This window comes from Cherax quadricarinatus, chromosome 39, assembly GCF_038502225.1.
Source record: "Cherax quadricarinatus isolate ZL_2023a chromosome 39, ASM3850222v1, whole genome shotgun sequence".
Lineage (NCBI taxonomy): Eukaryota > Metazoa > Arthropoda > Malacostraca > Decapoda > Parastacidae > Cherax > Cherax quadricarinatus.
This window is the reverse complement of record NC_091330.1, coordinates 8,829,809-8,853,501: the sequence shown is the minus strand read 5'-3', so window position 1 is coordinate 8,853,501 and position 23,693 is coordinate 8,829,809. Positions and strand designations below refer to the sequence as shown.

The window sequence follows — 23,693 nt, the reverse complement described above, 5'->3', positions numbered from 1 at the left end:
TTCGCTCTGCTGCTCTCTCTTTACCTTCTCTTCTCGCTGATGGACCCACCTTTCATCCAGACTCTCTCATTGACTTTTTGACAACAACTGACTTACTTCACAAATTCTGATACCTTCAGCCCTTTCTACTTCAATCTCTTGCTACCCTCTACCCCCGTACTATCCCCTGCCCCGCTGTTTTCTGTAACCTACTGATCATCCCTCCTCCCTTCTGCCATCCAATACCCTCGCTTCCTTCCCTACCCTGCAGCGCTGTATAGCCCTTGTGGCTTAGCGCTTCTTTTTGATTATAATAATAATAATAATCAACACTGATAAGACCTACATGTTCGGAAGTAGAGCTGCAAATGTCCAGTTAAATGCTATGATTAACGGTTCTAAGACAAAATGAAAGAAAATTCTCAGATCTGTACCTTGACAGCACCTTGAAATTCAACACCCACATTCAGCATAAAAAAGGTATCCAAATCAGTTGGCATCCTCTCCAAAATGCATTACTATGTACCTCAAACAGCACTATACACATGGCCTCATGATTAAACGTAGGCTTAACACAAACCAGTCATATGAGGGATCGCAAATTCTTGGCTGGCATGACGAGTGGACTTGCGATCCCTCATACGACTGGCTTGTGTTAAGGCAATGTTTAACCCTTTCAGGGTCCAGAGGCCAAATTTCAAAGTGCGGCGCACCAGGGTCCAAGAATTTAAAAAAAAAGAGAAAAATATTTTTTTCTTATGAAATGGTAGAGAATCTTTTTCTGAAGGTAATAAAACAAAAAGGACAAAATTATGCTCGCGAATTTTGATGTCGGCAATATTTATGAATTGGCGATTTTGCTGACTTTGACTCCCATTTTAGGCCAATTACATTATCCAAGTCAACTGCTTCAACTATAAAATAAAGTGATCAGAAATTGGTAAATTTAACACAAAGTTCAGAATATTCCAATTTCAAAATAAGGTCCAAAATAAACAATGTAGGTATTCCTGGCACTAAACTAACATTTCCTCTGTTCATCAGTTATGTTTTGAGGCTTTACAAATCAATTCCATTTTGATTTTTTATTCAAACCAAAAAATAGAAGATTTACTGTTATGCAATATTGTAATAATTGTATAAATATCATCACCACATTTGTGAATGTATATTAGACCCACCAGCTGGCGTGTATTAGACGTGTGAGGTCGTTTGTTTACTCTTGAACATTGGCAAAAATTTAACATTTCCGCTACTTTGAGCTCAGTTTCAAGCCATTTCCAGTGCTAAATTATTATTATTATAATAAAAAAGAAGCGCTAAGCTACAAGGGCTATACAGCGTTCCAGTGCTAAAACCAATCAACATCATCTCTATTTCTGTAATATGTCTTCCATTCTATCAAGTGAGACCAAGAAACTGCAAATACAACTATAAAAAAACACTGCAAACTCGCTGTTTTAATCGAAAATCACGGTCTCAGGTTTTTTCTCTCATTATACACTGTGCTGCAGGATTTGTTTTATGTGGTGCACACATACCACATAGATGTATTTTCTCATATCTAGGCCCAAATTTACCACTCACAGCTTATCAGAGTGAGCTGAGCTCATGGCATAGATCTACGGTTTGGACCCTGAAAGGGTTAATCGTGAGGCCATACCAGTTGGTTCCATCTTTTCGAAACACCTGTATTATACTACTCTCTAATCTATCCCTACCTTACCTACTGTATTTGTACCTGGGGGCTTCACTAAAGCAAATCCCTTTTAAGTCATTATTAAAAAAAAAAGCAGCTGTATGAATGATCACCGAGTCTTGCATACCTATATGTAAAAATACATGTAACTAATTTCACTCTTACTGTAACTTTTATTCCAATTTAAATTAACAATCTTAATATGTATATTATAATCGAAGTGTCTTATGCCTATGTAACTTATTTTATCTGCTTCATATACATTGGTTTAATATTCATGTAATCTATTTTGTGAAAATCACTACTGTCTTGCATATATATACGTACAATAATACAATCCTTCTAGATGTAAGTTAGGTTTAAACTTGCCCGAAATGCTCTACATAACTCCGGGACTTTCCATGTGTGAGAGATGTCATACAATTTTGTATCATGTGGAAATAAATTGACTGATTGATATATTTGTCTCAATTTCATAAAATTGGGAAACATTTTGAAAGCCAACTGAAATTTCCGTTGATGTTTATCAATTACAGAAAATTTTAAACTTTTTCAAAAAGAGTGAAATTTCTAAATTACATAAAATTAAGAAACATTCTGAAAGCTGGAGTGAAGTTCCCAATTCATAATCAATTCTTCAAAAGTTGGAATTAAATTCCCAAAGATTTTTTATAACATAAAATGCAGAAATTAATTACAGAAAATAAACCCCTCAAAGGAGGTTCCTTGATGCTAGTGAGGGGCTCTTGATCTAGGGAATTTGATCTGCGCTCCAGTTCCCTGAATTGACCCTGAATGCCTTCCATCCCCCCACAGGCACTGTATAATCCTATGGGTTTAGTGCTCCTCCCATGATTATATATACTATACAGAAAATAAAATTTAATGAGTATATTTCCAAAACTGGAGTAAAATTATAAAATTTCCATAGGGGTCACACAGCACCTGGGGGAAATGAAGATGAGAAAGATACTACCTTATAATTTACACCTGGAAATCCTAGAGGGATTGGTCCCAAATCTGCACACAATCACTCCCTAGGAAAGTAAGAGGTTCAGTAGACAGTACAAAATATCCATCATAAAAAGCAGGGAATTACTAACAGACCTCTGGCTGTCTTCAAGAAACAATTGGACAAGATTTTTAAGTCAGTCCCTGATCAGTATGTTGGCCTTTGTCCAACTACCACCTACAGCTTGGTTGATCAGGCCATTCACTGAGAGGCCTGGTCTGGGACTCAGCTGCAAAGGTGTTGACCCCTGAAACACTCCAGGTTGGTAGACAAATTTTTTTTTAAAACTAACCTTTTAAATTATGATGTTCATTTTACACCCTAACCTCCACTCATTCCTACCTAACAATCCAACATTGGGCTCTATGACCTGCTGAGTAGCTAAGTGTTTGTTTTCAAATAATTAATAAATCATAACCAAACATACAAGAAAATTTAAAGGTTCCAAGACTGTCATCAAATTAGTTGTTGCATTGACTACCTCTCCAGACACATGCCTAAGAAAGCTTGAAGTCCTGAGACTTTCCCTCACAGGCTAATTCCTGTGATAAAGAACCTGAGAAATGAAGACAAGGTGAAGTTGTACAGGAAACATGGTCACAACTTGCAGGATATTCAGGAAACAAAGATAGATAGACTTTTTTAATTTGGTCAAAGTAGATCAAAAGAAATAGAAACAGCACCAAAATGAGCCAAATTATTAATGTGAATTGTTAAACTTGTGAAGGACATTCAGCACAAGGAGTGTTGGAGGTTAAAGCCTTTCATCTAAATTCACAGACACTACCTTACTGTACTCACCAAGGGGTATCAGGAGGAACTTCTTCCATGCAAGAAGAGCAAGTAGAATGCACTAAGGGAGGAAGCAGTGAAGGCAAATTCCACATATGAATTAAAAGATAAATATGGCAAAACCTATGGGGATAAGGAAGGCATCACACAAGCAAGGTAATATGAAGCAGGGACCAAGACCTGCAGCTCTATCCCCACAAACAATAAGATGAATGCAAAATTAGTCTCTTATATTTCAAAAATCGCATATTCTTCAATGATTAATTTTTCACAATGGACTCCAGACATTTTTTAGGATAACCACCTAGCTAAAATATTTTCAACAAAGACTTATAAATAAAAGTAGATTTATGTTGTAAAAATATGTATTAAGAAAATTTACAGCACAGTATATTTCCTTCTACTTACTGGTCAGGTGCATGGGCTGTGCTCGAGAGTAAAGGGTCTGTGTCGCGGTGGGAGTGCTCCGATGAGGGGCCCGCCCGTGCTGGAGGGAGTTGATGGAGAAGGGGAGGGAGGGGTTGCTGAACTGCAACTGCCCCCACTGTTGCTGCCCCCATTGCTGGTCCCTGGCACCCCTGGCCCACCGCCTGACACCCCTGGCCCACTTTCTCTCTTTCTGCTGCCTGCGCTCGCTCTCTCTGTAATCTGGAGTGCCAAGAACCAAGTAATGTACAAGAAATCTTACTACACAATACCACCATCTTCACTTTTTTTTTGGAATGGAATCAACACATTTTAAGCAATACATGAAACATCAATAGCCAATATTAATTGTTTCTACTCTAATTGCAAGAAGGTACACAAGGCTACACCAAGAAAATCATTAGCACCTACTTATACTTTCCATTAAAAACAGGCAAATGAATCTTGCATCATCATATGAAATAGGTGCTATTACCTCTAGGTGTAATGTCTGCCACAAAAATGTGTTCAGATATTACATTAAAGATGGATATTATGCAATTGTATACCACAATTATTTAAACAAACAAAACTAACATTATATGCAGTGTGTACATACACGCTGTATATAAAAACATAACATTTAAATTAAAAAAACTCTTAAACTAATAAAAAGGTTTATATAAAAAATCTAAATGATAAATAAAAGGGACAGTAGACTTTTACTGACACTACATGCCCCACAAACTGTACCACCACTCCTACAATATTTACACCTTTTATGTGTATTATTTATATGATTGCATTGTATATCTTTATTTAGAATACAATTAGCAGGGAAATATATTTTAACTGATATTACAGTAATTACATTACATATGCTCCATCAAGAAACTGGTCCTTCCAATCACTCTTTTATACTACATTACAACTAATACTAACATCTTTAAACAAAGTAAATTAGGGACACAAACTATTAATAAAAACAAGAAAAACTTAATGTATAGTGGAAATAGTTACATAAAAATTGTCTAGGAGTGGTGTCTAAAGAATACAACACAACATCAAAACAGCAAACACAGAAAACTTGAAACAATACTTCCTGTCACTTTAAGTCTGGTACAGACTAACTCACCGTTTTATCCGTTAGTAACTCCCATATGCTGCTACGAAAAAGAGACGAGAACAAGTAAATATAGATTGGACAGCGATTGTTGCACTACACCAGTACAACAACCACGGGACAACAGCAAAATTACTTGACTACAAGGCATGCATTGTCTAGCTCAGACTTACTGCTACTGCTCAACTGTAATTTCAAAAATTATGAAAAACAAAATACAGTAAATATTTAGGATAGCACTCAGGTCTATCTTTACTTCAATACACTCATTATAAACCCAGCAGTAAATCTGATTTGAGAAAGCAAAACAGAAGTCTTGCACTATGCAAATTGCTGAAAAAGAACCCTCATTCTAGCATTCAACTTTATAAATACAATATACAGACTTAATATGAATGTTATCATAGTGAACTGAAAATTCTTGAATCAATAAGTTGAATGCCTAGCTCTTTAAAACGAGAATATGTATGTACAGTAGGCATCATAAATATGCATGCCCATAAGTACAACTTTTCCAGACTATTTGCCTGACAGATTAAAAAAGTGCCAGGGTAACTTTTGTACAGTAGACAGTGCCACTTGCCATAGTGCCTTAGACATAAAGAACTGGATAAATTATTGTGATTTTTCACATTTTAATGACTGGCCTGTAAACTCATTGAACTTAAATCTGACAAAAAACATCTGGAAACTTAAGTGTAAGCTTCATGGTGTGGATGTGTCCTCTAACCACTTATAAGGCCTTATAAGTGCCTGGGAAACTTCAGGAGTGCATCAAGAGGAAATGTAATCCTACAAAATACTAGTGTAGGTGAGGAACACATACCTATTTCAGTACAGCATTATATATTAAATTTAAACTGTAGGTTATAGTAAGCAGTCTCACTTCGTGTGATCTGTTTATGCACATGCATATTTATGATGCCTATTGCCCACTATATATGTATGTAATCAATTGTACTCCCCTAATTGTGGTTGCAGAGCGTCAACTCTGCTCATTTCACATTTTTGGCTATGTGAGCCCTATCATACCTATTCTTAAAGCAATGTATGAATTCTGCCTCTACCACCTCACTGTTTAGGTCATTCCACTTTCTGACCACTCTCAGACTGAAGAGGCACTTCATAACATCCCTGTGACTCATTTGTATTAACTTCTAGCTGTGACCTCAAGTTCCCGAGACCCGCCTCTCAAAACTCCTGTCAATTCCTGTTGAGCATTTTGCATGTCATCATATCACATCTAGCCCTCTTGTCCTCCATTGTTGTCAGGTTTAACTCCTGTAGCCCCTCCTCATAGGTCATACCCCTCAGCTCTGATTGTAGTTTTGTTACAAATCTTTGCTTTTATGTATATACGTGTATCTATGTACATACATTACTACCCCAGGATGCTGACCACAAGAGTTTAAAAATTATTTATGAAGGGATTCAGGAAAACATGTTAACCAGACTTGAATCTTGAAGATGGGAAATGCAGTGCTCACCTTCATAAGAGTACAGTACTGCATTTCCCAATGTCCTAACCCTGAAGGAGGAATGGGGGATACAGCTTTGCAGTTCAGAGGGTCATTTATGATGTCTGCACTTTTCTGGCACGACAGCTATTGAATAAGTGTTGAAAGAATATGTTTCCATTTTTTTTTTTGGGGGGGGGGGGGGGGGGGGGGGAGTTCACCCTAACTCAGTTAAAGTTGTACAGTGTGTTAAAGTATATATATTTGTCTTGCCCCACTCAAAATAAAAATGTGGTACAGTATTACACTAGGTATTGTATGGTATGTTTGCATGCACATGCTTAGAAAGTTGTTTTTGGGGGTACTATACCCAGCATATCTCTTCTTTAAAGACCATACATACACACACATACACCATTAACAATTCTGAAAATAATGCATGCATGAGGGTGTCTGAATTAGAGAAAGATCTGAATAATGGGAATTTTATAAATAAATATTATACACACATAAAAGTATGCATGCATAAACACGCACACACACGCCAGGAGCTGTGACTCAACCCCTGCAGCCACAAGTAGATGAGCACACACTTATTCTGAATGATTTTCAAACTAAATTTGAAATTTTTCCTGATTTGGAATATTTCACTTTTACTATATACAGTGGTACCTTGACTTATGAGTTTAATTCATTCCGTGACTGATCTCGTAACTCAATTTGTTCGTACAGTAAGGCCCCGCTTTACGGCGTTCCACTAATATGGTCATTTCAAATTATGACCAAAACTCTCTATACGGCTCTCCCACCTGACTTTCTAATACAGTCACCGCTCCCCAACTGGTTTGTTTACATTCTTTGTGAGATCCATAAGCACTAAGTCTCTCCATTATGTCTGGAAACTCTAAAATTTCAAGTGTTTTTAAAAGTTATTTTATATATACTCTGATAATTATACTTATGCATACCTGTACAGTGGAACCTCAAAAATTGAACTTAATCCGTTCCAGGAGCTAGTTCTAAATTCGAAAAGTCTGAAATTTGAAGCAATATTTCCCATAAGAAATAATGGAAATACAATTAATCCGTTCCAGAAACCCAAAAATATTCACACAAAAAATACATTTTATAGAGATTAATTACAGTTTTACATACAATAAATACTATAGTTTTTAATTATGTATTACCTGGAGAGAGTTCCGGGGGTCAACGCCCCCGTGGCCCGGTCTGTGACCAGGCCTCCTGGTGGATCAGAGCCTGATCAACCAGGCTGTTGCTGCTGGCTGCACGCAAACCAACATACGAGCCACAGCCCGGCTGGTCAGGAACCGACTTTAGGTGCTTGTCCAGTGCCAGCTTGAAGACTGCCAGGGGTCTGTTGGTAATCCCCCTTATGTATGCTGGGAGGCAGTTGAACAGTCTCGGGCCCCTGACACTTATTGTATGGTCTCTTAACGTGCTAGTGACACCCCTGCTTTTCATTGAGGGGATGTTGCATCGTCTGCCAAGTCTTTTGCTTTCGTAGTGAGTGATTTTCGTGTGCAAGTTCGGTACTAGTCCCTCTAGGATTTTCCAGGTGTATATAATCATGTATCTCTCCCGCCTGCGTTCCAGGGAATCCAGGTTTAGGAACCTCAAGCGCTCCCAGTAATTGAGGTGTTTTATCTCCGTTATGCGCGCCGTGAAGGTTCTCTGTACATTTTCTAGGTCAGCAATTTCACCTGCCTTGAAAGGTGCTGTTAGTGTGCAGCAATATTCCAGCCTAGATAGAACAAGTGACCTGAAGTGTGTCATCATGGGCTTGGCCTCCCTAGTTTTGAAGGTTCTCATTATCCAGCCTGTCATTTTTCTAGCAGATGCGATTGATACAATGTTATGGTCCTTGAAGGTGAGATCCTCCGACATGATCACTCCCAGGTCTTTGACGTTGGTGTTTCGCTCCATTTTGTGGCCAGAATTTGTTTTGTACTCTGATGAAGATTTAATTTCCTCGTGTTTACCATATCTGAGTAATTGAAATTTCTCATCGTTGAACTTCACATTGTTTTCTGCAGCCCACTGAAAGATTTGGTTGATGTCCGCCTGGAGCCTTGCAGTGTCTGCAATGGAAGACATTTTTACTTACCTTTATTGAAGATTGGTGATGGCATCTGGAAGATAGGGAGAAGGAGAGAGGGAGTTCGGGTTAGTGTTTGGAAGGAGAATCCCCCTCCATGAGGACTTCAGGTAAAGCCCTCTCTGGGGTTACTTCCCTTCTCTGTCTTTTAATGCCACTAGGACCAGCTTGAGAGTCACTGGACCCCTGTCTCACAAAATAACTGTCCACAGTCCTCTGTTTCTGGCGCCTCTTTAACATTTCCCTAAAATGGGACATGGTTCTGTCACTGAACTTGTTGCAAAGATGGCTTGTTTCAGCTTGCTCAGGGTGGTACTTCTGCACAAGCATTTGGACATCATTCCACTTGGCACAAATCTCCTTAATCTTTGAAGAAGGCACCTCATCTACTCCCTATATTAACACCTTTCGCAACATCAGCTTCCTTGATTTGCTCTTTCTTTGACAGGATAGAACCGATGGTCGACTTGTTTTTCCCATACATCCTGGCAAGCTCAACAAGTCTCACGCCACTCTCATAATTCTGTATTATTTCCTTCTTCACATCTATGGTGTTTCTCACTTTCTTTACCACAGGGGTACCACTAGCAAGTTTCTTTGGGCCCATGGCAGCTTATTTCACAGTCCCACAAGCACTAAACACAACGAAATAATCGTAAAATGCATGAATGAGAGCGCAGGTTAGTGTTCACTCAAGCATAAACAAAGCTAGACTGCTCACGGCGCCTGCGCGGGGACGCGGACAGAGCGGGAGGCAGACAGGTCCCGTACCCGGTGGTCCGAAAATAGGGGCACATTCGATAATAGGGACACAGTTTGTCCGAAAAAATGGTCCTATTTTCGAAACGTTCGATATGTGATACGTTCGATTTTTGAGGTTCTACTGTACCTAAATAAACTTACATACTGTGCTGGCGTGCAGGTACACATTAAAATCAGTAAGAGTGTCTTATGTCTCGAAACGTCATATTAGTAATGATAATAATTACCGAGTCTCATTAAATGTATATTACGTTAATATACATATTTTCATTAATCCATCTATGATATTTTTTCAAAATTATATAATAAACACGATACATAACATATAAAGATGATAAATATACCCCACAGTAGAATAAATAAACATAAATATGAGATGTGGGAGCCAGACTTTTATGAGTAACGGCAAGAATAACATTTTCTCTAGTCCAACATCAGAGAAAATGTGTTACTGGGGGTAACTGTAGAAAATTATTCCTTTCGTATGTACATATGTAAGTTTATTCGGGTATACACAAATACAGTTACATAGATTATCATACATAACAGCACGTGTGTAGAGAACCTAGGATAACCCAAAAAAGTCAGACAGAGTGACTTATTTCCATTGCCTTCACTCAGAGCATCATTTCTTCTAAAAATGGTGTTACATGAGAATGGGAGTGTTCTTTATTTATTCTACCGTATCAATGTAGAGACAACTTGTACACAATGTAACTTGTACACAAACTGGATGTGTACACTTTATTTACAAAACTTACGTTCGCCTGGTTTGTTTACATAACTCTGCGCCTGTCCTCTCTCGTGTACTCACACTCTCACTCTCACTCTCTCTCACTCACACTCACTCACTCACACTCACTCACTCACACACACTCACACACACACACTCACACACACACACTCACACACACTCACTCACACACACTCACTCACACACACTCACTCACACACACTCACTCACACACACTCACTCACACACACTCACTCACACTCACTCACACACACTCACACACACACTCACTCACACACACTCACTCACACACACTCACTCACACACACTCACTCACACACACTCACTCACACACACTCACTCACACACACTCACACACACTCACTCACACACACTCACTCACACTCACTCACACACACTCACTCACACACACTCACTCACACACACTCACTCACACACACTCACTCACACACACTCACTCACACACACTCACTCACACACACTCACTCACACACACTCACTCACACACACTCACTCACACACACTCACTCACACACACTCACTCACACACACTCACTCACACACACTCACTCACACACACTCACTCACACACACTCACTCACACACACTCACTCACACACACTCACTCACACACACTCACTCACACACACTCACTCACACACACTCACTCACACACACTCACTCACACTCACACACACTCACTCACACACACTCACTCACACACACTCACTCACACACACTCACTCACACACACTCACTCACACACACTCACTCACACACACTCACTCTCACACACTCACTCTCACACACTCACTCACACACTCACACTCACACTCACTCTCACACTCACTCTCACACTCACTCTCACACTCACTCTCACACTCACTCTCACACTCACTCTCACACTCACTCTCACACTCACTCTCACACTCACTCTCACACTCACTCTCACACTCACTCTCACACTCACTCTCACACTCACTCTCACACTCACTCTCACTCACTCTCACTCACTCTCACTCACTCTCACTCACTCTCACTCACTCTCACTCACTCTCACTCACTCTCTCTCACTCACTCACTCTCACTTACTCTCACTCACTCACACTCACTCTCTCTCACTCTCACTCACTCACTCACTCACTCTCACTCTCTCTCATTTATTCGTTTTATCTCGTTTACTCACCTCTGACCCTACATTAAGACTACAAATATCTTAAGGTAAGTAATGAGTGAACTGTATATGCATTTTATCGCTCTGGGATGCTTAAATATTCATAGAATAGTATGTGTGGGTGGGTTGACCAGGCTGGCTACCATACATACTGCACTTGATTTCTTATAATAAATACTACTCATCTCACACTAGATTAAGACTACAAGTATTTTAAGGTAAGTAATGAGTGAACTGTATATGCATTTTATCGCTCTGGGATGCTTAAATGTAATAGAATATTATGTGTAGATGGGGTGGCCTGATATGGTAACCCAGCTGACTACCATACATACCACAGTTGATTTCTCACAATAAATACTACTTGTCTCACCCTAGATTATGACTACAAATATTTTAAGGTAAGTAATGAGTGCACTATGTATGTAATTTACTTTTTTTTTGTTTTTTTGATGCCTAGTTCTACTGCAAACTTAATATATGTTAGTGTAACCTTGTTATCTAGTATTTGTATGCATTTATAAGGGAAAAAAGGGTGTTCTGCTTTACGGCGGTAGCCTGGAACCTAACCTGCCGTATAAGTGGGGCCCTACTGTATATCAATTCAATTTTCCTCGTTGAAATTAATTGAAATGCCATTAATCCGTTCCAGCAGAATTCCTGGCTCTCGGGAGGAAGGAGAAAATACTTCAATATACCGCTAATAACTTTATGGCTTATTTATCTATCACAATTGATCTAATATGACATAATAAACAATATAAATAACACAGGAACATGATATATACTCTAGAATGAATAAAATGTGTCATTATGTGACGAATGGTGGCGGCCACTCCCGAAGTAAAAATAATTATCACTGACCATATCTTCCCATTCTTACCCTTCTGAGGTCTTATTATAAGAGAAAACAGTGTGTTTGTGAGGTAACTGCACTAGATCACTAGTTTCATAAGGAAAACACTGAAATAAAAGCGATTTTCTCGTGTTTTTCTATGATTTCATGCTTTAATACAATGGACGTCATCATCCTCTTCTTCTCAGCAATGTCCTTTGCACTTACTTTCTTAGGACCCATGGTTAGAAAAAAGAAATTTGGCAAAATAACTGTACAAAAAGCACAAAATGCTGCGATGCTGGGCGGATGTCGGATGTTGTGGCATTCACTGCACCAACTAGTGGCGGCATATATGAAGCTCGCTCATAACTCGGATTTTGGCTCACAACTCAAAGCAAAAAATCAACCGAGAGACGGCTCATAACTTAGAAAACTCCTAAGTTGGACCACTTGTAAGTCAAGGTACCACTGTAGTTTAGATCTGTAAAAATTAAAAAAAGCATTTCTCATAAGTGAATAAAATCTTAATTAGTGATACAATATTTTACAAATTAAAATTCAAAATTTTTATTTTTATTTGGAAAATTCTGGACTTCAAAATGTATTTAAAATTTAAAAAATGTCTCTCATTTTCATACATTTCTGAATCAAAAAATAAAAATTAAAGTTCTGAATTTTAATAATTAAAATAATTACTATGTTTGGAAGATACTATAAGGAAGATACTGTGTTGTACTATATACTGCTACATATTTATGCAAGTGTTCATGCATGCAAGCTTGGAAGATTGATTTATGGGGTCATATAACCAGCAAACCTTTTATGAAAATAATTAAGAGGCTAAATTATGCTTTTACATCAAAACTAAGATCAAATTTATTAACCCTAACATCTGTCCAATATGCAATACAGTAGACAAGTTTATCAGATACATAAATGTATGTATGTGTGTGTATGAGTGTACACCTCCCCAGAAGTACTTATCTAAACATGTTTATGAATATCAAGATCTAGCACTGATTTGTAAAATTTAAAAAAACTCTAGAACATGTTTTTGTAATTTTAAATCATATTTAAATCATATTATAGGTAGTAGGTTGGTAGACAGCAACCACCCAGGGAAGTACTACCGTCCTGCCAGATGACTGTGAAACAAAAACCTGTAACTGTTTTGCATGATGGTAGGATTGCTGGTTTCTTTTTCTGTCTCATAAACACGCTAAGATAACAGGGATATCTTGCTACTCCTACTTACACTTTGGTCACACTTCACAGACACGCACATGCATATATATATATACATACATCTAGGTTCTTCTCCTTTTTCTAAATAGCTCTTGTTCTTTTTTATTTCTTCTATTGTCCATGGGGAAGTGGAAAAGAATCTTTCCTCCGTAAGCCATGCGTGTCGTATGAGGCGACTAAAATGCCGGGAGCAATGGGCTAGTAACCCCTTCTCCTGTATACAATTACTAAAAAAGAGAAGAAGAAAAACTTTATAAAACTGGGTTGCTTAAATGTGCGTGGATGTAGTGCGGATGACAAGAAACAGATGATTGCTGATGTTATGAATGAAAAGAAGTTGGATGTCCTGGCCCTAAGCAAAACAAAGCTGAAGGGGGTAGGAGAGTTTCAGTGGGGGGAAATAAATGGGATTAAATCTGGAGTATCTGAGAGAGTTAGAGCAAAGGAAGGGGTAGCAGTAATGTTAAATGATCAGTTATGGAAGGAGAAAAGAGAATATGAATGTGTAAATTCAAGAATTATGTGGATTAAAGTAAAGGTTGGATGCGAGAAGTGGGTCATAATAAGCGTGTATGCACCTGGAGAAGAGAGGAATGCAGAGGAGAGAGAGAGATTTTGGGAGATGTTAAGTGAATGTATAGGAGCCTTTGAACCAAGTGAGAGAGTAATTGTGGTAGGGGACTTGAATGCTAAAGTAGGAGAAACTTTTAGAGAGGGTGTGGTAGGTAAGTTTGGGGTGCCAGGTGTAAATGATAATGGGAGCCCTTTGATTGAACTTTGTATAGAAAGGGGTTTAGTTATAGGTAATACATATTTTAAGAAAAAGAGGATAAATAAGTATACACGATATGATGTAGGGCGAAATGACAGTAGTTTGTTGGATTATGTATTGGTAGATAAAAGACTGTTGAGTAGACTTCAGGATGTACATGTTTATAGAGGGGCCACAGATATATCAGATCACTTTCTAGTTGTAGCTACACTGAGAGTAAAAGGTAGATGGGATACAAGGAGAATAGAAGCATCAGGGAAGAGAGAGGTGAAGGTTTATAAACTAAAAGAGGAGGCAGTTAGGGTAAGATATAAACAGCTATTGGAGGATAGATGGGCTAATGAGAGCATAGGCAATGGGGTCGAAGAGGTATGGGGTAGGTTTAAAAATGTAGTGTTAGAGTGTTCAGCAGAAGTTTGTGGTTACGGGAAAGTGGGTGCAGGAGGGAAGAGGAGCGATTGGTGGAATGATGATGTAAAGAGAGTAGTAAGGGAGAAAAAGTTAGCATATGAGAAGTTTTTACAAAGTAGAAGTGATGCAAGGAGGGAAGAGTATATGGAGAAAAAGAGAGAAGTTAAGAGAGTGGTGAAGCAATGTAAAAAGAGAGCAAATGAGAGAGTGGGTGAGATGTTATCAACAAATTTTGTTGAAAATAAGAAAAAGTTTTGGAGTGAGATTAACAAGTTAAGAAAGCCTAGAGAACAAATGGATTTGTCAGTTAAAAATAGGAGAGGAGAGTTATTAAATGGAGAGTTAGAGGTATTGGGAAGATGGAAGGAATATTTTGAGGAATTGTTAAATGTTGATGAAGATAGGGAAGCTGTGATTTCGTGTATAGGGCAAGGAGGAATAACATCTTGTAGGAGTGAGGAAGAGCCAGTTGTGAGTGTGGGGGAAGTTCGTGAGGCAGTAGGTAAAATGAAAGGGGGTAAGGCAGCCGGGATTGATGGGATAAAGATAGAAATGTTAAAAGCAGGTGGGGATATAGTTTTGGAGTGGTTGGTGCAATTATTTAATAAATGTATGGAAGAGGGTAAGGTACCTAGGGATTGGCAGAGAGCATGCATAGTTCCTTTGTATAAAGGCAAAGGGGATAAAAGAGAGTGCAAAAATTATAGGGGGATAAGTCTGTTGAGTGTACCTGGTAAAGTGTATGGTAGAGTTATAATTGAAAGAATTAAGAGTAAGACGGAGAATAGGATAGCAGATGAACAAGGAGGCTTTAGGAAAGGTAGGGGATGTGTGGACCAGGTGTTTACAGTGAAACATATAAGTGAACAGTATTTAGATAAGGCTAAAGAGGTCTTTGTGGCATTTATGGATTTGGAAAAGGCGTATGACAGGGTGGATAGGGGGGCAATGTGGCAGATGTTGCAAGTGTATGGTGTAGGAGGTAGGTTACTGAAAGCAGTGAAGAGTTTTTACGAGGATAGTGAGGCTCAAGTTAGAGTATGTAGGAAAGAGGGAAATTTTTTCCCAGTAAAAGTAGGCCTTAGACAAGGATGTGTGATGTCACCGTGGTTGTTTAATATATTTATAGATGGGGTTGTAAGAGAAGTAAATGCGAGGGTCTTGGCAAGAGGCGTGGAGTTAAAAGATAAAGAATCACACACAAAGTGGGAGTTGTCACAGCTGCTCTTTGCTGATGACACTGTGCTCTTGGGAGATTCTGAAGAGAAGTTGCAGAGATTGGTGGATGAATTTGGTAGGGTGTGCAAAAGAAGAAAATTAAAGGTGAATACAGGAAAGAGTAAGGTTATGAGGATAACAAAAAGATTAGGTGATGAAAGATTGAATATCAGATTGGAGGGAGAGAGTATGGAGGAGGTGAACGTATTCAGATATTTGGGAGTGGACGTGTCAGCGGATGGGTCTATGAAAGATGAGGTGAATCATAGAATTGATGAGGGAAAAAGAGTGAGTGGTGCACTTAGGAGTCTGTGGAGACAAAGAACTTTGTCCTTGGAGGCAAAGAGGGGAATGTATGAGAGTATAGTTTTACCAACGCTCTTATATGGGTGTGAAGCGTGGGTGATGAATGTTGCAGCGAGGAGAAGGCTGGAGGCAGTGGAGATGTCATGTCTGAGGGCAATGTGTGGTGTGAATATAATGCAGAGAATTCGTAGTTTGGAAGTTAGGAGGAGGTGCGGGATTACCAAAACTGTTGTCCAGAGGGCTGAGGAAGGGTTGTTGAGGTGGTTCGGACATGTAGAGAGAATGGAGCGAAACAGAATGACTTCAAGAGTGTATCAGTCTGTAGTGGAAGGAAGGCGGGGTAGGGGTCGGCCTAGGAAGGGTTGGAGGGAGGGGGTAAAGGAGGTTTTGTGTGCGAGGGGCTTGGACTTCCAGCAGGCATGCGTGAGCGTGTTTGATAGGAGTGAATGGAGACAAATGGTTTTTAATACTTGACGTGCTGTTGGAGTGTGAGCAAAGTAACATTTATGAAGGGATTCAGGGAAACCGGCAGGCCGGACTTGAGTCCTGGAGATGGGAAGTACAGTGCCTGCACTCTGAAGGAGGGGTGTTAATGTTGCAGTTTAAAAACTGTAGTGTAAAGCACCCTTCTGGCAAGACAGTGATGGAGTGAATGATGGTGAAAGTTTTTCTTTTTCGGGCCACCCTGCCTTGGTGGGAATCGGCCGGTGTGATAATAAAAAATAAAAAAAAATATTATAAAAATGTTCATAATAATGCAATCATAATTCTTCAAAGTTCATTAATTGCATTTTATTACTTCCATTATCTGGTCTAAGACATTGGCTACAAGTTACAATGCAAAAACCATCACAGTGTATTAAAAAAAATATCCAAGGGAATATGGTATTCAGATTTGATACAAGAACCCATCTGGTGACATGTCCACTCATGGAGAGATCTAAATGCATCCACTCCCCTCATACTCCATCCCTCCAATCTGATATTCAATCTATCATTGCCTAGACTCTTTGTTACCCTTATTACCTCACTCTTTTCTATGTTCACTTTCAGCTTCCTTCTTTTATATATACCCCTCCCCCACACACACACCTGCAACCACAATTAGGCGAGTACACCCACCCACCCACACCCACACCCACACACCTATGAATGCATCATTGGAAGTGTTTGTAAACAGATCTGGTCAAGAATTCTTTACCAAGGCTGGTAGATCCACAGAAACACACATACAAAACAATAGTGAGCTGCCAACTTCAAGTTAATTTACCATTGCAGTTACCCTGACCAGGAAGAATAATTTCAGGTGGGGACAAAAATAACTAATTTAAATTCTAGATCAGTTTTAAGTGTAGCAATGTGCTTAAGAAAACATGGACGTAAAAACATATGCCTGAGATCAGATAAGTGATACATTCAACTTAATGCTAAATACAGTGGACCCTTGACTAACGCTATTAATCCGTTCCTGAGAGCTCATCGTTAGTCAAAATTATCGTTAGTCAAGTTAATTTTCCCCATAATAAATATATTTTTATTATCACACCGGCCAATTCCCACCAAGGCAGGGTGGCCCGAAAAAGAAAAACTTTCACCATCATTCACTCCATCACTGTCTTGCCATAATAAATAATGGAAATCAAATTAATCCGTGTAGGACACCCCAAAGTATGAAAAAAAAAATTGTTTTTGCCACATGAAATATTAATTTTAATACACACAAACTGAAGAAGACATGCACAATTACATGACACTTACCTTTATTGAAGATCTGGTGATGATTGATGGGATGGGAGGAGGGGAGAGTGTTGATGGTCTTAGTGTTTAGAAGGGGAATCCCTTCCATTAGGACTTGAGGTGGCAAGTCCTTTTCCGGGGTTACTTCCCTTCCCTTTAAATCTCTCAAATCAACCTTTGCTGGCCTTAAATTCACTCACATCACCACTAGTTGCTGGCATTTTTTTAATTAAATCGTCATGCAACTTCCTAGCCTTTTCACATATGATCGCTTGAGAGATGCTATCTCCTGCTACCTGTTTTTCGTTTATCCACACCAATAACAGTCTCTCAACATCTTCGAGTACTTGCGATCTCAGTTTCGAAAACATAGTTGCACCTTTGGCAAGAACAGCTTCCTTCATTGCCGTTTTCTTGCCCACAATAGTAGGGATGGTTGATTGGGGTTTTGTGTACAACCTGGTCAGCTCGGAGACACGCACTCCACTTTCATACTTAGCAATGATCTCTTTCTTCATATCCATAGTAATTCTCACCCTTCTTGCTGTAGGGTTGGCACTAGAAGCTTTCTTGGGGCCCATGGTGACTTATTTTGCAGGTGCAATCACTAAAAAGGCTGTGATAATATGAAATGTTCCGATTGTATGCTTGGAAGCGACCGCGGTGGCTGGCTGGCTTGTAAACACTGGCCAGAAGTGGACGTGTCTCAGACAGGATGAATAGTGTTGGTCGAGTTTTTTAGCGCTAGTTGAAGCAAAATTTTTGCATTAAAATGTATCGCAAGTCGGATTTATCGTTAATCAATGCCATCGTTGGTCGAGGGTCCACTGTATACCTTTCTTCTTTCAACACACCGGCCATATCCCACCAAGGCAGGATGGCCCAAAAGGAAAAACGAAAGCTTCTCCTTTTACATTTAGTAATATATACAGGAGAAGGGGTTACTAGCCCCTTGCTCCCAGCATTTTAGTTGCCTCTTACAACACGCATGGCTTACGGAGGAAGAATTCTGTTCCACTTCTCCATGGAGATAAGAGGAAATAAACAAGAACTAGAAAGAAAATAGGAGAAAACCCAGAGGGGTGTGTATATATATATGCTTGTACATGTATGTGTAGTGTGACCTAAGTGTAAGAAGAAGTAGCAAGACATACCTGTAATCTTGCACATTTATGAGACAGACAAAAGACACCAGCAATCCTACCATCATGTAAAACAATTACAGGCTTTCGTTTTACACTCACTTGACAGAATGGTAGTACCCCCCTGGATGGTTGCTGTCTACCAACCTACTACCTACACTAAATATACCTATTATGTATAAATTTCTTGCCCATATGTTAAAGGAGTGGACTAAAAGCATATAGCCTCTAGTACTACAAATTCATATTTTTAAGTAACATGCATGGAAATGAAGCAAACATATTCTTCAGCATTGCAAGAGATTTGTCATAATTCAACAGGTGCAACCTAAGCATACATTCACACTTAAGATTTCCCAGGAGCCAAATTTGGCATCACATTATTACGGAGGGATTGTCTCCTTGTTCCACTTACCAAGGAACCAAGCAAGACTGCTCACTCTGTAAAGGTTTCCCTGCTGAGAGAGAAACAGCTGGAAGCCTGAGGCTGATTGCTCTCTCTCTCTCTCCTCTTTGTTGTTTCCCTGTAATGAGCGCTGGCCAATGAACTTGCTGCCGACACACCTTACATGTAGTTCTATTGCTACGTGGATTTGTAGCAATTTCCAATCGATATAATTTTTTTTTTTTTTTTTTTTTTTTTTTTTTTTCAAAAATAATAACGTATCCTTAAAGCAAATAATGTCCTCAAGATTGCACTAGGTACCTTTAGTGTTGTGAAAGTTAAGTTTACGAATACATGACAAGGCTTGACAAAAATTCTTTTTCAGTATTCATACATTATCGTTCATAACCCAAAAGAATAATCTAAAGTACCAATTAGCATGAGAGTGCTCTTACATCTGTCATGGCAGTATATGAAGCCAGTGTCAGCAGCAATGCACAGCTTGTTTTGTGTGTGTCATCATTTAAGAAGCTTTCCAGATTTTGTATCCATTGTTTATTTACAGTAAAATTAAATACACATGTCATTGATTATATTATACAATGTCTTTGATATGCACACTTATATTTGGGATCTTAAGTGCATTTGCAAGTTGAAATGTGCAATGTTTCACTATATCCATAGACAACTTACAAATGTTATTAATATCTTGTTAACAGTGTTTATTTATGAGCTCATTTATCTACTTCATTACACCTTCTCATAGTTATGGCTGCTCAAGCCCTAAATTTTTTTTTACATGATTTAAGTCTTGGAGATTACTGCGAGCCATGAACTTGACAGTAACACACTACTGGCTTAAATGTAAACATATGCCATGAACTTCTGCTTACAACCAAGATTGATCAATCAGGCCAAAAGGTCCATCATAGCACAAATCATTGACAGTCTCCTTGCAATATATGTACCACCGTTGTGTGTGAATTCTTAATACATCATGTCTGCCCACTTTTCTTTGGTCTGTCCTTTACTGTATGCATTTTTTTTTAATTACAACTACAACTGGAATCACCACAAGACCTTCATGCAGGTGCCCTATACACTATAAACTCATTTTTTCATTCTGATTGACTCCCTCAGCATTACTGCCACTCTCTCTCTCAGCTCAGCATATGAATTTTACTTTATAACCATCAACTTTGTGTTAATATAATTCACATGTGTAACCTAATTTAGTCATTATATTTTTTCCTTACAGATTTATTATTTGTACAGTATAAAGATTTATGATTAACAAAATTGAATGTCTTTAAAAATAACCAAATTATAGACTTTACTTGAAATCAACTTCCTAATAGATAGCTGTCATTTTAGTCAGGTGCTGCACTTAGTCCCTTGAAATCAGAAGCAGCCTGAAGAACAGCATCTTCCATATTCAAGTTAACAAATACAATATTTACATCAGTTTAACACTGGAAGATCGTATAACATACATCTGACCTTCATAGCAAAACATCCAGGGAGAGAGCACAAGTATCAAAAAGTATAAATCCTAAAGTGGGAAGGCAGACAGCAACACATTCACACTTTAACTCTTCTTGGGGATCATGCATTTAGACTTACTTTTGCTTGGTCTGACGCATGAACTGCTGGATTTTGCGAGCAGCTTGGTGCTGCCTCCGTTGGGAGTATGTGCGCCTGAAAATACATTAGTTTTACATTTTTTTGGAATGAATTATTTTGTAGACCAAATGCATACAGTAGCAAGGGGCTAGTAACCTCTTCTCTGTATAAATTACTAAATTTTAAAAGAAAATCTTTCTTTTTTCTTTTTGGGTCACCCTGCCTTGGTGGGATATGACCAGTGTGTTAAAAAAAAATACATATACAACCTCAACAATTCAGAAATCTATATTCTACAAATTCCCATATCCTAGAACAATCTGAACTTTTTATTTTAGTAAAAAATTAATGTCAAAAATCTATTTTTAAGTAATATACCTAAAGCATTAGGTTTAGGGACTGGTAGAAGCTGTATCCCACAGTGCCTCTTGGATGAGTTTAGTCTTTCCTTCATTATATCATTGCTTTTTGCCTTTACACTGGTAGCCAAAAAGCTTTCAAAATCAACTGACAAGTGTGTTGGTGTAATGAGAAAACACATATGCTAACCATTATGAACATTCTTGAGTTAGCTATATAATATTAAACAGCAATGAGAAAATCTAATGAATTCTATGCTGTACCTGGTTTTAGCAATATTATTGCTAAGCTAAGAACACTATTGGATTTGACTGACAGACCTCAAGGAACCATTATATGAGAGGATTAAGTTATGTTGCAGTGAATGTACGTATTATATTCACAAGGAAGCGCTCAACTCAAGAGGTCACACAGTGCCTGGGAATGGAGATAATCAGATCTGATCTGAGGAAAGTGTGTTCCAATTCCACAAATGAAAAACCCTTCACTGGTACCAAGGCATCCCTTAGCATCAAGAAAGACAAATTTAAAATATCTTAGTTACCTGTTCATTTATATAAACCTGAAAATTCCACAATTTGTAAACTGCTTTCCCAAGGAGTGCTATATACAAAAAATCAGGAAAAGCCAGAAAGGTGTATATGGAGCAGTGATGTACATTAGCCCTTTCAATGTCCATCACAGATCTATTGTACTGACACCAGGGTCTCTCATGTACATCTAAGTCTTGAGCTCACATCATTCAGTTAAGCACAGAGGGGTAAATTTTGGACTAGATGAGAAATTGGGTCTGTGTGGTGAGTGTGCACAGTATAAGAAAAAGAAAATCCTGCCCCACGTGGTGCATGAACTTGCGTTTAGTTTAAAATAATGAATTTGAGGTGTTTTCTAGGATGGTTTTTATAGTTTTATTGGCTGTTTCTTGGTATCATTTGACAGAATGCAAGATATACTACTGAAATAATACAACTGGAAGTAGCTTAAAATTGGCTTCAAAGTAATAGAAATATTACATTTTTGCTGATTTTCCAGTAGATGACTAAGGTCCCCTACACTCCCTGGACTGTTTTATGGTTTTTTAATAGGTCTCATTCAATATTGGGGGCCCCATAAACTATGAACAATCATTCCGGGTTATATTTTATTATCTGAGAAATAGGGTAAATTGTTACTTTTGGTGATGATGCATTCAAATTGGAAGGCAAGTGTAATATAGGAGAGTTCTGGGGATGTGATTAATGAAGAGAGGAAATGATGTTTTAGCACCTAGAATGTCTACAGTGTTTATTTTGGACTTTCTTCTTAAATTAGAATTTTTTAAATTTTGTGTAAAATTGGCCATGTAATCAGTCCCTCAGTGTAGCAGCATGTTTTGTCAACCACTGGTTAGCAAAATGTCTAAATAAATACCCAGTCACTGCACACGTCTAAATTTTTCAATTTGTCAATATTATATACCAGTGATGTTATGAAACTGACTTTCAAGAAACGGCTAGATGGATATACATTTAAAATTAAAGAGACAGATGCACACTATGAAGACAGGACACTATGGTAAGACTCTTAAAATTTACTGTTTTTTGTGAAATGAGTGTCATAAGAGGCAACTAAAATGCCGGGAGCAATGGACTAGTAGCCCCTTCTCCTGTATACATTATTCTTTTTAGTCACCCTGCCTTGGTGGGTTACAGCCGATTTGTTGAAAAAAATAATTAAAAAAAAAAAAGGGAAATGTTAAATGAGACATGAGTGGCCTACACGGGATAATTATTATGCGTTTTTCTGGAGCAAATATAGTATATAAAGCTATTAGTACAGACAAATTTAGGAAGATAGTATATTACCAAACTGCAAATTAAGGTAAAACTAAAGATAATGTAAGAAAAATGTATAGAGGAGTCAAAACAGAGTGTGTTTGCAAGAATCCATTAATTATGAATTTTGGGTAGGTGAGATAAAAACAATACAAGCAGACAAAATGAGTTGTTAAACTGCCAGCAAGTAAAACATAACCCAGATAAACTACCCAAACATTGGCAATGTATCTATTTACCTAAATTGAACTCTAGAAGTAAATCACTGGAAGCTGTCAGAAGAGAACTTTGCATATTGTGCAACAAGAAAACAATGTGTTTATAACAGATAATAACGAGTGGGAACCAGTCTCACACCAATAAATCGACTTGGAAAGTGGCATCATGTGGTACAAGCTGGCATGGCCCCTAAAAGTTCATCAGCTTCGTAAAGCAAACACTCGTGAAGAAATGAAGAAACTACAAATTAGTTGTGTTTTGTTTAGCTTAGAATAAACTTCTAGTAAACATTCTTATTTTACTTTCTTCAGAGGGTTTTATCAATTAAGAGACAGATAGGAATGTTTGTA

The 23,693-nt window shown here is 38.3% G+C and overlaps 1 protein-coding gene across 5 annotated transcripts in view; it reads right to left on the bottom strand.

Moving 5' to 3' along the window:
* Camta (Calmodulin-binding transcription activator) overlaps window positions 1-23,693 on the bottom strand; it is an 891,447-nt gene that overhangs the window by 39,581 nt on the left and 828,173 nt on the right. For 4 of the 5 annotated variants that reach the window (XM_070092342.1, XM_070092341.1, XM_070092345.1 and 1 more), the window contains 3 exons: window positions 20,951-21,025; window positions 5,023-5,053; window positions 3,891-4,130 (listed from right to left, as the gene is read on the bottom strand). In XM_070092342.1, coding sequence (XP_069948443.1) covers window positions 3,894-4,130; window positions 5,023-5,053; window positions 20,951-21,025 — 343 coding nt within the window. In that variant the 3' untranslated portion in view covers window positions 3,891-3,893. The remainder of the gene's footprint in view (window positions 1-3,890; window positions 4,131-5,022; window positions 5,054-20,950; window positions 21,026-23,693) is intronic. The other variant, XM_053787510.2, reaches the window with a different exon arrangement.